The 13,356-nt window shown below is 37.9% G+C and overlaps 1 protein-coding gene across 1 annotated transcript in view; it reads left to right on the forward strand.

Annotated features, from left to right (window-relative positions):
• Positions 1 to 8,915, forward strand: part of Sgcg (sarcoglycan gamma) — a 77,557-nt gene extending 68,642 nt beyond the window's left edge. Inside the window, exons 7-8 of the mRNA XM_046447887.2 lie at positions 4,864 to 4,987; positions 7,861 to 8,915. Coding sequence (XP_046303843.1) covers positions 4,864 to 4,987; positions 7,861 to 8,034 — 298 coding nt within the window. The 3' untranslated portion in view covers positions 8,035 to 8,915. The remainder of the gene's footprint in view (positions 1 to 4,863; positions 4,988 to 7,860) is intronic.
• Positions 8,916 to 13,356: the final 4,441 nt, after the last annotated feature.

Here is a 13,356-nt window from a genome sequence, read left to right on the forward strand (position 1 = left end):
ATTACAATTTAAAGTTTGTTTGCTCAATGTTAGTCATAGAAAGAAGATAGTTATTATTTTCTTGAATAAAAAATGAACAACTTGTATGGAAGCTAGATTTATATGACCTGTGGAGAAACCATTCACAGGTAAATAAAAACTCTGATGTTATTTTAAAGCTAGCTTTCATTCATACATAATATAATTTATTCTTTTCAAAAACAATCAGCAAAAATATATTGAAATATTTATACACCAGAATCTATAATAAGTCCTAGTTGTATGGAATCAAAGACATTGTTTTTGATCTTAGTGATTTAACAATCAATTGAGAAAAGAAACACGAATACAAGTTTGAGAGTTTAATTAGTTGCTCTGATAAAAGTGCAAATTATAGTAAGGGTACAGAAGGAAGAACATAAAATCTCCCAGGGTGTTCGGAAGTGACATCCCAGGGAAGGAAGCATTTAAATCCTCTGCAACCACATAGGGATGTGATGTCAACCAAGTTAGTATGTGTAAATTTCTGGAAAAAAATGTCTACTACAGAGTCTTCATCAGATAAATAAATTGATCAAACATGGAAACACGTTTGCTCCTTTGCAAATACTTGTAAATACTGACACTTATTTAATCAGAGTTTACTCCTTTGCAAATACTTGTAAATACTGACACTTATTTAATCAGAGTTTACAGACATTAAACTCAACTAGAAACAAAAAAGAACATTTCCCAGGTCCCAGTAATAAAGAAGAAGCTCATGGTCAGAGCAGAAGGGAAGCTAAGCCAAGGTACCCTTGGGAAATCCCAGAGACTAGGGGCTGGGACTCTAATGGGGATACAGGGATTGAGATGCCAAGGACAGCCCAGTGTGCATGAAAAGCCTGGGCTGAGATAACTCCTAAGTCATGGTCCTATGAAACAGTTGTGTCCAACAAGTCATCCCCAGCAGTCCTAAGTCTAGAATCAATTAAAGCATCTGTCACCAGTATAATCAGTTAAATTAGGTGTCACTTGTAAAGACATAATGAAGAAAACTAAACATGGTTCAAAAACTAAACATGAATTCATTAAATAACTGATGTATAAAGTAAGTGGAAATGACAAGAATTTTGAAATATTTGTAGTATTTCCACTGCAATTATTTCTTTTAATGATATTTAGTTGTGGGGTCCAATGTGATAATTCAATTAATATATATATACACAGTGTATAATGTTCAAATCAGCGTGATTGGCATTTCCACCTCCTCAAACACTCATCATGTGTTTGTGTTGGGGCAGTCTCAGTTCCTGTTATGGGGAACTGCTCCCTTTTGTGGGAGTGGTACTCTCATCATGGTGGTCTACCAGGCTCTGCTCTTCTGGAATCCAAGATAACTGCAGGTTAAGAGAAATGACTGGAGACATCTAGGTGCCAATCCAGGGGGGTCTGTGACAGAACATCATAAAAGCTGGCAGATGAATGACCCTGAAAATCTTGAAAATAACGTAGTTACTCTTATCTTGATGTCTTCCACTTGAAAGGGGGTGAGACAGATTAGGAAAATTTAGGGCTACCAGGTTTTAGGTACTCCTTAAGTGATTATCATGACTTCATGCAGAACTGAGCAGGAATCTGACTCAAGGTTTAAGGTGAAGGGGACTGATACAAAATGAAGGCACAGATGCCAGGATTTAGGCTCCTTTTAATTACGCACTTGGAATTCAGCCATTGATAAACCCATGAAGTTCTCTCCCCCTCCCCCAAATAAAAGCTCTTTTCTTATTATATTTGTATTTGTGCTTCCTAGTCTCTTATCATATTTACAAAATTTGGGCTTAATCTAAGTCTGAAAATGTTTAAAACTGAAATATTATCCATATTTTCCCATAACTTTTGCCCTTTTATTGAATGGCACTACATGACATGAGCAATACATATTAAAGTCACATATGATTGACTAGCCATGTTCTAGAAACTCAACTAAAAATGAATATCAACAAAGTTTTGGGAAATTACTGAATTCTATTTATTTTTATTTAAAAATGAGAACAATTGAAAACTCATCTACATTAGAAGTAAATCATACCAATTGGTGTGTGTGTGTGTGTGTGTGTGTGTGAGAGAGAGAGAGAGAGAGAGAGAGAGAGAGAGATACTAATCAACTGTGAGGTCTCCCAAAGCCAACTTCTCTTTCACAGACATCTTTGGTTGAATAAACAAGAAGAGAGTAAGTCAAATTCTGAAAGCAAAGTCAAGGTCTTATGTTCTGAGAAAAAAACTTCTGTGAAGTGACAAAAATATTTGATACAGAAAAAATAAATACACACACAAATGTACATATAAGCATATGGATATAGTTCTTAACAGTCATTAGGATATTACTGTCAAGAATAGGCTGTGTATGTGGTGGTGGTCCCATAAGGTTATATCACCTAGTAAAGGAGGGAGGGGGAAGTGCTGGGGAGTGATATTAGCCAAATTCTATTATTAATTATATCATGTGCGTGTATGAATATGTAACAACAAATCCCACCATTCTGTACAGCTATAATGCACTAATAAAAAACATGGGGGAGAAAAGCTTATATCACCTGCTGAGGCCATTGCCATCTTAGCTATGTAAGTACACTCTGTGACACACTGTGTCACACCCTGTCACTCAGCCACGTTTCTACATGATGTCCATTCTTCATCAAACTTAAGCACAATGGACAGGTCTCCCTGGGTCTTGGGACACCCCTCTTGAATGCACCCATGCCATGTAAAACTTGGATTAAACAAATCTGTTATGCTTCTCTCTTGTGAACCTGTCTATTGTGGGAGGAGTGTTGGCTGGGACCTTTTTGATGGTGAGAAAGGTATCACATCTTTCCACCCATGCAGTAGTATATGGTCATTTTGAACTCATTGTTGTTGATTAGTAACTGGTCTTGGAAACAGTCAACTTCGGACCTCCTAGGGCACCCATGGATAGCCTTAAATGAACTAGGCCTCTCAGAGTTGCCTATGTGTTCTTCCTTCCTTCCCTTCCACCCAGACAGGAAAAGTGTAGGCAATTAGCAGAGGTCAAACTAGCAAGCTGGACCAGAGAAAATACATTTAGATACACCAAAGCGTTTCCCCATAAGTGGAGCCTAACCTAATTTGACCAATAAGTTCCATAAATGTCTTTTAAGAGTATTCTCATATTCAAGATAAGATTTCAAAATGTGAGGCAAGTAAAATTTTTATATGCTCTGATATATGTACAAAAATGAAACTCTATCTTCTATCATAGTGATGGGTAAATAATTTTCCAACTAAAGGTAGTATCCATCTGATTTAAAATTCTACCAAGGGGCTGGGGTTGTTGGCTCAGTGGCAGAGCACTTGCCTAGCACCTGTGAGGCACTGGGTTCAATTCTCAGCACCACATAAATATAAATAAACAAAATAAAGATATCATGTGAATCTATAAGTAAAAATTTTTTAAAATATATTTTTAAAAAACTCTACAAAGAGTAGCTCAGTGGTACAGTGTTTACCTAGCATGTGTAAGGCCCTGAGTTGGACCCCAGCATCAAAAAAAAAAAATCCATCCAATTAATATCAATTTAAAAGCAAATTCATTCTTAAGACATTTCTCCTATACCATACCTCTTTCTCTCTCCTTCCTAACCCTATTCCCATCCAGTCCTGCCTTACATTGCAAAGAATTTTGAATTGCATATCTCTCTATCTATTGTCCCTCTCGCTGATTTTTTAAAAATATTTTTTAGTTGTAGATGGACACAATACCTTTATTTGTTTATTCATTTTTTATGTGGTGCTCAGGATCGAGCCTAGGGCCCCACATGTGCTAGGCAAGTGCTTTACCACTGATCCACAACCCCAGCCCCCTCTTGCTGATCTTGACACATTAGTGTGAAATGAGCTTTTCAAACTTTTGGGCTAAACAGCTGAAAAAAATATTCCAAGTGATCACATTGTGCCATCTGGTGGAAATTTATTTTTCTCCAGGTACAGGCAAATAAAAATTTTTCTGAATTGTGTATTCCTGGATCAGATTGTCATAAAGTTTGCTAAAACAAAGCCAGCTGAGGCCAACTCTATTCTATTCACTTTAATCACTTCAGTATTTTTCCAAAAGAAATCTTTTCACCTGCCCTGCAATCTTTCTAAACTAAAGAAAGGAAGGGAGGGAGGGAGGAGAGAGGGAGGAAAGAGAAAAAAGGAAGGAGAAAGAAAACCTAGGCCAAACATGTGCCAAATGCATGTGTTGATCTTGAATCAGTTTTTTGTTTTCCAAATAATTTTGTGTTTTAAATAAATACTCTATGGGGCTGAGGATGTGGCTCAAGCGGTAGCGCGCTCGCCAGGTTCGATCCTCAACACCATATACAAACAAAGATGTTGTGTCCGCCGAAAAATAAAAAATAAATATAAAAAAATAAATAAATAAAATAAAAAATAAAAAATAAATAAATACTCTAATAGTTTTACGAAGTCCTTCACAATGGCATTTTTCTCCTGGTGTGGAATGCCTCCAAGTTTAATCATACCAGCTGAACACTGCACAGGATTAGGACTGTCTAGGACACTAATTACATAGGCTCTTGTTGATAGCACATTTATTTCTTTACTACACATTATTTTTTGATTTATGAATGAATAATGCACAGCATGTCAGTATTTAGGAACGACTTAAAGATCCTATATCCCTTGTTAATTGTACTTTCTATGCTAAGCCATTGCTTGAGGGATTATTAGGGTGGCTATTTTTTTCCTTTCCCCTGGGTTTAAGTTATGCTCTTAGCTCTGCCTTCCAAGTGGCTGGGGCTACAGGTGCACAGCACTACACCTGGCTCAAGGGTGGCTTTTTAAGTAATACCTTTTCTTGGCTTCTTTTTCTCACTTCAGGTTAGAATCCCCCACACGGAGTCTGAGCGTGGATGCCCCGAGGGGGGTTCATATTAAAGCTCATGCTGGGAAAATCGAGGCACTTTCTCAAATGGACATCATTTTTCAGAGCAGTGATGGAATGGTGAGTTCATCCTATTGTATGTCCTGGTGATGAAATTCCTGAGCCATGTCCATCAAGGCATCAGATATTAAATTTGGGGTTGTTCTCTAATGAAACATCATAAAATCCGTATTGTAGAAAATGTGAAAGGAAAGCAAAAGACACTTCAGCATTGAAAGGGCCAAGAAAGATGAAAATTATTCCACATTAGATCAGGACAGCTTTCTTTGGCATTTGTGCTATCAAATCACTTATTTTTTTCAACTTTGTGAAAACATTACGAACTTTCAGAGCTTACAGAAAATATCATTTGCCGTTTCCTAGTGACCCAACTACTCTCAGGCTGGCTGTCACTGGGGGTTATCTATAAATGACAATCATTGTCTGGTAATGCCCAGAGCACTAACACAGAATTAAGTTTAAATGAAGATGAAAGGTGAAAAATAAGAGCATTTTTTGAAAGTCAACTACAATAGGGATATAATCTGGGACTTCAAGTCTAGAAATAAAAACACCACTCTTAGAAGTCAAAGTCATAATGACATAATGGAGCACATGTCACTCAATGTCACTTGTTGGAATACTGTTTATTTTTAAAAGGAAAAACTCAATTTCAGTCAGCCAGAAAATAAGGCATGCTAAAGGTGTTCCTAAAGCTCTAGGGAAAAAACCCAGGGTTTGGCAGAAAAGCTGATTCCAATCACATGATACTGTCTTACAAATGTGCACAAACAACTGATCTCATCTTCTCTCGCCTATCCCTAGGTATTTTCATATGTGTTTAGGATAAGGCACAGGTCCATGGATTTTCTTTTAAACAGCTCCAACTTAACTACAATTTGCAGTGAATGGTGCAGGTTATACTGCTTATGCCTCCAGTGCATGTATTGGAATCAGTCTGTGGAAGTTGTTGGTACAAGGAGAGGGTACATGGATCTCTACACTCCTTCCCCAGCCCTGTCGCACCATCATACCTATGACAACAGTGCAATGGCCTAAGGATTCAGCTGCCAGTCAGGAAGCCCAATCTACTGCTAAATCATTACCCAAGTTCAGAAAAGTTCAGTGGCTCTCCCCGGGTCTGTCTCCTCATTTATCAAGCAGGAAAATATTTGCTTAACAATGTCATAGTGTCTTGAAACATTAATACAATATTTTGAAATGACATCAATATTAATAGGAAGGTGCAGTTGAGATGCACATGTACTGTCCTCAAACAGGCCATGAGAGGTTGTTACAGGGTGTGTGGACAGCACCTAATAGTTAGCTGCCTACAGGTGGACATAAAAGTCACCTGGAGAACCCCCTGCAGCTGGAGCTTACAAAGAACAGATAAAGCAGAAATGGAAACCAAGAATTTTGGAATCCCACTGTTGAGTCATAGTATCATTATGCACTTAAAATGTATTATCCTCAAAAAACATTAAACTGATCTTAATGTTGAAATGATGCCACTTAAGGCATCATTTTTACAAGTAGCACATGATCAGACCCATAATTAAAGTTGATATTTCTTGTTACTAGGAGCTAGTTCAAAGTGAAGTGGTAGATGTTCAGCTCCGCCCCCCAACCAAATATTGTCCCCTAAGAGCAAATGAAAACGAGCAAGGAAGTGGTATGTGGGCTGCCAGTGATAACCGTTTGCTGAAAGTGTAGGAAAAGAAATAACAGCTGGAAAACAACTAGAAAAAAAAATGTCCAATTAACCGCAAGGAAAGGGAAAGAAACCAACAAGTCAAAAACACTGGGGAAAAGCAAGTACCCAATGAACCTCATGCACTGGACACCTGAGTTTCAAACAATAATTTCCATTTGATTTCCTCTACACTAACAATGTGCCAGGCCACGTAAGTAAGGCAAGCTCTGCCTGTGATGCTGCTCGCACCATGCACAGCAGGGCCCGTGTCTCAGGGAGAAGGTAGAAAGCAGACAGACACCAGTTGATTAAGATTGCAATTCCAGGGTTACAGCTACATGAAATAAACGGAGGACCTAACCTTGTCAGCAAGGAAGAAAACTATGCCTACCCACAACCTATTTTAATTCCCTCCAGTAAGCATACTGGGATAGCTAAGGATCAGCTAGATGCTCCTGCTCAGTGTGATGATTCTTAACTTCCTTATTAAAAATGTTCCCAAACCTCCATCAATAGCTATGTGTTTGCATTTCAATTTAACTAAATTATAGTATGACTAGACGGTCTAGTCACTTTCATTGGATTTGAATTGGCTTTCATCAGTAAATCTATTGTTTTTAGCATCTAGAAGTGGAAATTCAAACAATCTTACAATGTTAGGGCGATGGTTGATTGCTAACAAGGGTAATTTAATTGTCTCTCATAGGAAAACAAAATCACAGATAAAATCAGGATAAATTCCAACATTTACAGGTAAAAATTATCAAGATGAATCTATTTCTTTTGAATTGTACATCATCCTAAGGAGGAGATAATTTAACATGAAGTCAAATTGGCTCACAAGATAAATGTGAATTGACAAAGAATTGTGATATTTTTGCCAAATAATTCTGAAAGGAATTTTTAGGAGTGTAGCATCGCAGTACTGAAAAGCAATCCAGTTTATTGAACACACAAATTGTAAGGGCATAGCATGGTGTCAGGAGTGGTCAGTTTTTCCAGCTGGACTAACTCCATGGGTAAAAGAAAGAGTGGCCTCCCTCCAATTTGGAGGAGGAATTGTCTAGCCCCTGCTGGCATGCAAATGTGAAGTAGGTTTTTAAATAAACAGATAATTGTGATGGGGCTTAATTCAAGTCAGGAATTCTTTCTCTATGAGAAAAAAACTAATCTTCTTGAAACATTGTGAGAATATGAATTTCCTGTTGATCCATTTCATTCCTCCTTAGCATCCCATCCCTTTCTTTCTTCCAAACAGCTGGTGCTTGATACTGAAACCATTTGTCTACCCAAGCTGGTACAGGGGACTTGGGGTCCCTCTGGTGGCTCGGAGGGACTCTATGAAATCTGTGTGTGTCCGGATGGGAAGCTATACCTGTCTGTGGCTGGTGTGGATACCACATGCCAGGAACACAGCCACGTCTGTCTCTGAACCACTGCCTCTTCCACAGACAGCCTGCCTTGTTTCCCTGGGAAGTGTGGCCTTGAACCTTTCCACTTAGGGAGCAGCCAGACATCCTGCAAGACTGAGACAGGATGAGAACTGGGAGGAGGACAGGCTTTCCAGAGGAATGCACCAAAAACAATGTAATGGAAGTGTTCAGACAAAACGACACGATCTCAAGGTGACATGTGGATGTTAGATACAAAAATCAGAATGTCAGAAGAAAGTTTATTCCACTGGATTAATTTTCATCAGAACAATTGTGACTTTTCCTAACCCTCTTCTCCATCTCTGATACATGTCAATGTTCAACAAAATGTTGAATTTTGGTGTGGAATTAATTTATAATGTTCAACAGTGGATATCTAACTCCTCACAAAAGTAGAACTGGTCAATACAAAAATGTCACAAGTTCTATACAGCGTCTCCTTCTTCCTGCAGCTTCATACAGTGTGTCAGGCTTCACAAGAAAATATTCAGGTTTCAAAGGTGATTTGAGGTTGATCTGATTTACAATATGTAGTCAATTGAATAAATTACACAAAATAAGTTATTTTATATATATAGTCAATTAGCAATAAAAATCAACCTACATATTTCAGACTCCATGGTTCTTACTTTCTTTAATCCCTACAAACAATTCTTTGAGGTTAGTACCTTTGTCATCAAGGTACTGATGACAAAGACTCAGAGCAAGTCACAGGTCACAGAGAACTACTGGAATTGACCCAAACTATGACCCAAATTTTGCATAGCTCTTTTCTCTGGAAACACTGATATATTCTCATTCTATCCCAAACACCAGACTATATGACAACTGTACAAATGAGATATTGCCAATTGGACAAATAAAGAAACTGAAGCCCAAAGTGTTGTTTTCATCTTCCGGGATTCAAGTAGTGAGTGGTGGGACTCCTACCTGCTCAGCCTGCGTGCTTCCCTCTATACCACAGAGACTGGATACTGCATTCTAAATCCCTCTTGACCTTTGGTGAAAGTATGTTTAGTGTGGCAAGTAATTGTGTGGGTTGATTAAAACACTTGGGATGCTGAACCTATGAAAGCAGGTCCATTTTATAGAGGCCTGGAACTTACTTTGAAAGATGTCACCACTTTCTGTGGTGGGATTTGCTTTTGTTTTGTTTTAAACAGTGCTACAATAAGAATCACCAAACAGCTAAAGATGCAGCAAAACCAAGAGCATTGGAACATCCTAATTATAGGATGTATACCAAGTTCAAGTTCTTATTCTAGTCTCAGAATCAAGAGAAAGAACTATTTCTAGGGCTGCTTTAATGAGGTGCTAATTTAACAGTGTTGCTCACAACTCCCTGGTTTTGAAGTATTGAGTATTCATACACACATTCAATTGCAAATACAAACAATGCTCCCTAAGCCGTTAAGAGAAAACTCTATAAATGTAATGATCCTAAAGTTTTGCAGGGTGGGGGGTATGCTTCTAATTATAAATTGGTATTCACCTTTTCCATTTAGTTAAATTCTGAATTTTAAAATCAATACTGCTTTCTTAACACAACATGCCTATGGTCATAGTAAACCATTCTGCTATTTTCTCATATTTACTTCCTTACCATATCTGTGAAAAACAAATGTCTTCAAGCTCTGTTGACCTAACATAGGATCACCAACTTAGCTTGGTTCTCATAGTACATGTCCAAAAGATGGTGTTCTGATGACAGTAGATCAAGAAAAACAATCAAGGAGAAATATGGGGAATGTTTAAATTTGATTTTTTTTCTCCTTAGTTAAGTGGAATCATCTTGAAAGAAGCTGTACAGATAGCTGCATTCTCCAGCAATAAGGAATTTACCCCTTGTTAGATTGAAAAATTTAGATGGTCTGTATCCTAAAATTATTAGTACATTATAGGATGTACTTTAAATTTTCACTGAAGGTCCAAGGTCATGATGATAAACACACTTAACAAGGTGCATAGACAGACTCATTATACAAAGTGGTGGTAGACAATGGAGTGTTGATGTTTTAGGGATCCAAAAATAACCCTGACTTCTTTTATGAACCAAACTGAAAAGTAGACACATGAATCAAAAAGAAGACAATAAAAATATAAACTTTAATTGTAAAGACATTGGGTTTGCTGCAAAAAGGACTTCACAGCTGAACAAAAAAAAAAAAAAAACTTAGGGATCACAGGCAGAACTGCAGTGTCCCAACTCTCATGGTTCCCTACATAGAGAAGGGAAAGAAAGACCACTTTTTCTAAAGGTCACCGAACTCACACTGAAAGTTTAGAGCTGCATATTCTAGGCCCTTCTCCCCAGTTCACATACGGGGCAAGCCTCTCTTCTTTAGGGAAGAGTGAATGAAGGCAGAGGTTCTGAAACCCTGCGCACTAATGTTTTTATTTTGTTTCTGTTTCATATGGCTGTTCATCCCCTTTTTTCCCCTGATTTAAAAATACCATTGCTTGACCAGGCACGGTGTCCCATGCCTATAATCCCAGCGGCTCAGGAGGCTCAGGCAGGAGGTTCTCGAGTACATAGCCAGCCTTAGCAACAGCAAGGTGCTAAGCAACTCAGTGAGACCCTGTCTCCAAATACAAAATAGGGCTGGGGGTGTGGCTCAGTGGTCAAGTACCCCTAAATTCAACCCCTGGTACCCTCCCTCCCACAAATAGCATTGCTTCTTACTTGGCTCTACCAGTCTTCTCCAAATTTTAAATGCCACTTACTATTGCTGAGGTTTGAAAGCCAAATAAATTTTGTAAAAAACATATTTTTAACTAAATAAACACACTGACTTCAATTCTCCTTAGAGGCCAGCTTTTGTATTCAGGGTAAAGGAGGGTACTTCTAGAACCACGTGTCAATTGTAAAAGAGACAAGTAGGTGGGTGGCACACACCTGTAATCCCAATGGCGCAAGAGGCTGAGGCAGGAGAATTACAAATTCAAAGTCAGCCTCAACAATTTAGCAGTCTACTGTCTCAACACAAAGTAACAAAAAAGAAAATTGGGCTGGGGATGTGGCTTTTAAGTTCCCCTCAGTTCAATCCCTGATACAAAACAAACCCCCCCCCCCCAAAAGCAAACATTTTAGACTCATTATTTAAAAAATAAATAAAAAATTTTAACTAATTTGGCTTTAGAATATAAGTTGACTGATTTCATGCTAGTAGATAAATCATATCAGGCTAGTTAGATTCATGGAATGGAATGTGCCCATCATATCCCAACACCCAGCATATATAACACCTGCAATGTGCTCAGAGGTGTTTTACTTTTTGTTTCGCTTCAAATGAATGAATGACACTACTTTAAGTCATGTCTCTTAAAACAAGAGAAATGAAAACCAAATTTAGAAGCCAAAGTTTTAAGAATTCCACCTGTTGATTTCAGGTTTGGCTCCTACTCAAGTCTTTCTAGCCTGCAGAAATAGATTTTAGACTTGCCAGCTCCACAATCACAAGACAATTTTTTCACTAAATCAATATCTATCTATCTATCTATCTATCTCTCCCCTCCTCCCTCTTCTTTTCCCCTACTGTTGTTTCTCTGGTACAATCTGGATTGAAAATGACTGAATTGAAAATCTTCTATGACTGCTGATTTCTACTAGCACTAGACAACATTCTGGAGATCTACAAAACACTTAAAGTACAGTAAGTGTCAGTTGGCACCCATCCCCAAGATGTTCAGACCTGTGAACAACTTCCCTTGTTTTGTTGAACACTATGACAACCTTCTACTTAAACTTTTCTTGGGCTCCCTACCCCTGCTTCATTAACTAGATGCACCATGCAGGTTCCTTGCCCAGTTTGGCAAGGAGACTATGTATAAGTTGGCCATCTTGCTAGGGATGCCCTCCCTCCTGCGCCACACCTGCTACTCAGAAGCACCTGTGTTCCACTGTCTTAAAAAAAAAGGGGGGGGGAGATTTTTTAAAGCATAAAATAGTAAAATACATAAATTGAATTCAGAGCCAAAATTCCTTAGTCTATTTCAAAATCTAAAGAAATCTGAAAAATAAAATATTTTCAAGTATGTCTGCTACAAACTACTGGTGGCAAAACCTGACCTGAATCTATATGAAGCTCTTTATCAGACTTATGTATTCAAGTGTGGATATTCATAGGCTTTCTGGAAATATTAGTAGGTTTGATCACAGGGTGCTGCCTGTAATCATCACAAACAGATATGCCCTCATATTAACATTCTAAAATCAAATTCTGAAACTCCTTTGGATCCAAGTGTTTCATAAACATGATTATGAACTTATATATAGCTTTTTAAAAGTTTTAAAAAACACAGAAATCAAATTAAATTAACTATCAATAAAGCCAAACAAGGTTTTCTGTGTGATTTTTAATACTGCAAAGCAATGAAAAATGTTCTAAGTGCTGACTCTGAGCTTCAAAGCAGCAAGCACTGTTTCAATAAAGCTTAAGAGAGAATTTGGGAAACCCCAGAAGAGAAAGCTTGTTAGGCCTCCTCCACCTAACTTTGTGCCTCAGTTACAAAGTTGAACATTCTCTGGCAATTATCAAGAATACAAGCAACAATGAATGTTAGTGAGAATGTGGGGGGGGGGAAGGCACACTCATACATTGCTGGTGGGAATGCATTGGTGCAACCACTCTGGAAAGCAGTATGGAGATTGAGCGGAACCACCATTTGACCCAGTTATCCCATCCCTCAGTTTATATCCAAAGGACTTAAAATCAGCATACTACAGTGATGCAGCCACATCAATGTTTACAGCAGCTCAATTTACAATAGCTAACCTATCAAAGAGCCTAAATGCCCTTCAATGGATGAATGGATAAAGAAAATGTGGCATATATACACAATGGAATATTACTCAGACATAAAGAATGAAATTATGGCATTTAGTGGTAAATGGTTGGACTAGAGACTATCATGTTAAGTAAAATAAGCCAATCCCCCAAATCCAAATGCCAACTATATTCTCTGATATGTGGATACTGACACACAATAAGGTGGGAAGAGAGGGAAGAATAGAAGTCCACTGGATTAAACAAAGGGAATGAAGGGAAGGGAATGGGAATAGAAAAGACAGCAGAATCAATTTAACATAATTTTCTTATGTTCATATATGAATACATGACCAGAAACTCCACATTTAGTACAATCTCAAGAATGGGGTTCTAATTAGAATAAGTTATACTCCATGTATGTATAATATGTCAAAATATACTCTACATCCATGTATATCTTTAAAAAAAAACAATAAAAATAAAATAAAGATGAACATTCTCTATCAGGTAAGCTTAAGTGTGAATGAGCCCCAGACATGCAGCTAAGGCAAG

Source organism: Marmota monax, unplaced genomic scaffold (assembly GCF_021218885.2).
Source record: "Marmota monax isolate L192 unplaced genomic scaffold, Marmota_monax_Labrador192_F-V1.1 WCK01_AAM20220418_F8-fsc00043, whole genome shotgun sequence".
NCBI lineage: Eukaryota > Metazoa > Chordata > Mammalia > Rodentia > Sciuridae > Marmota > Marmota monax.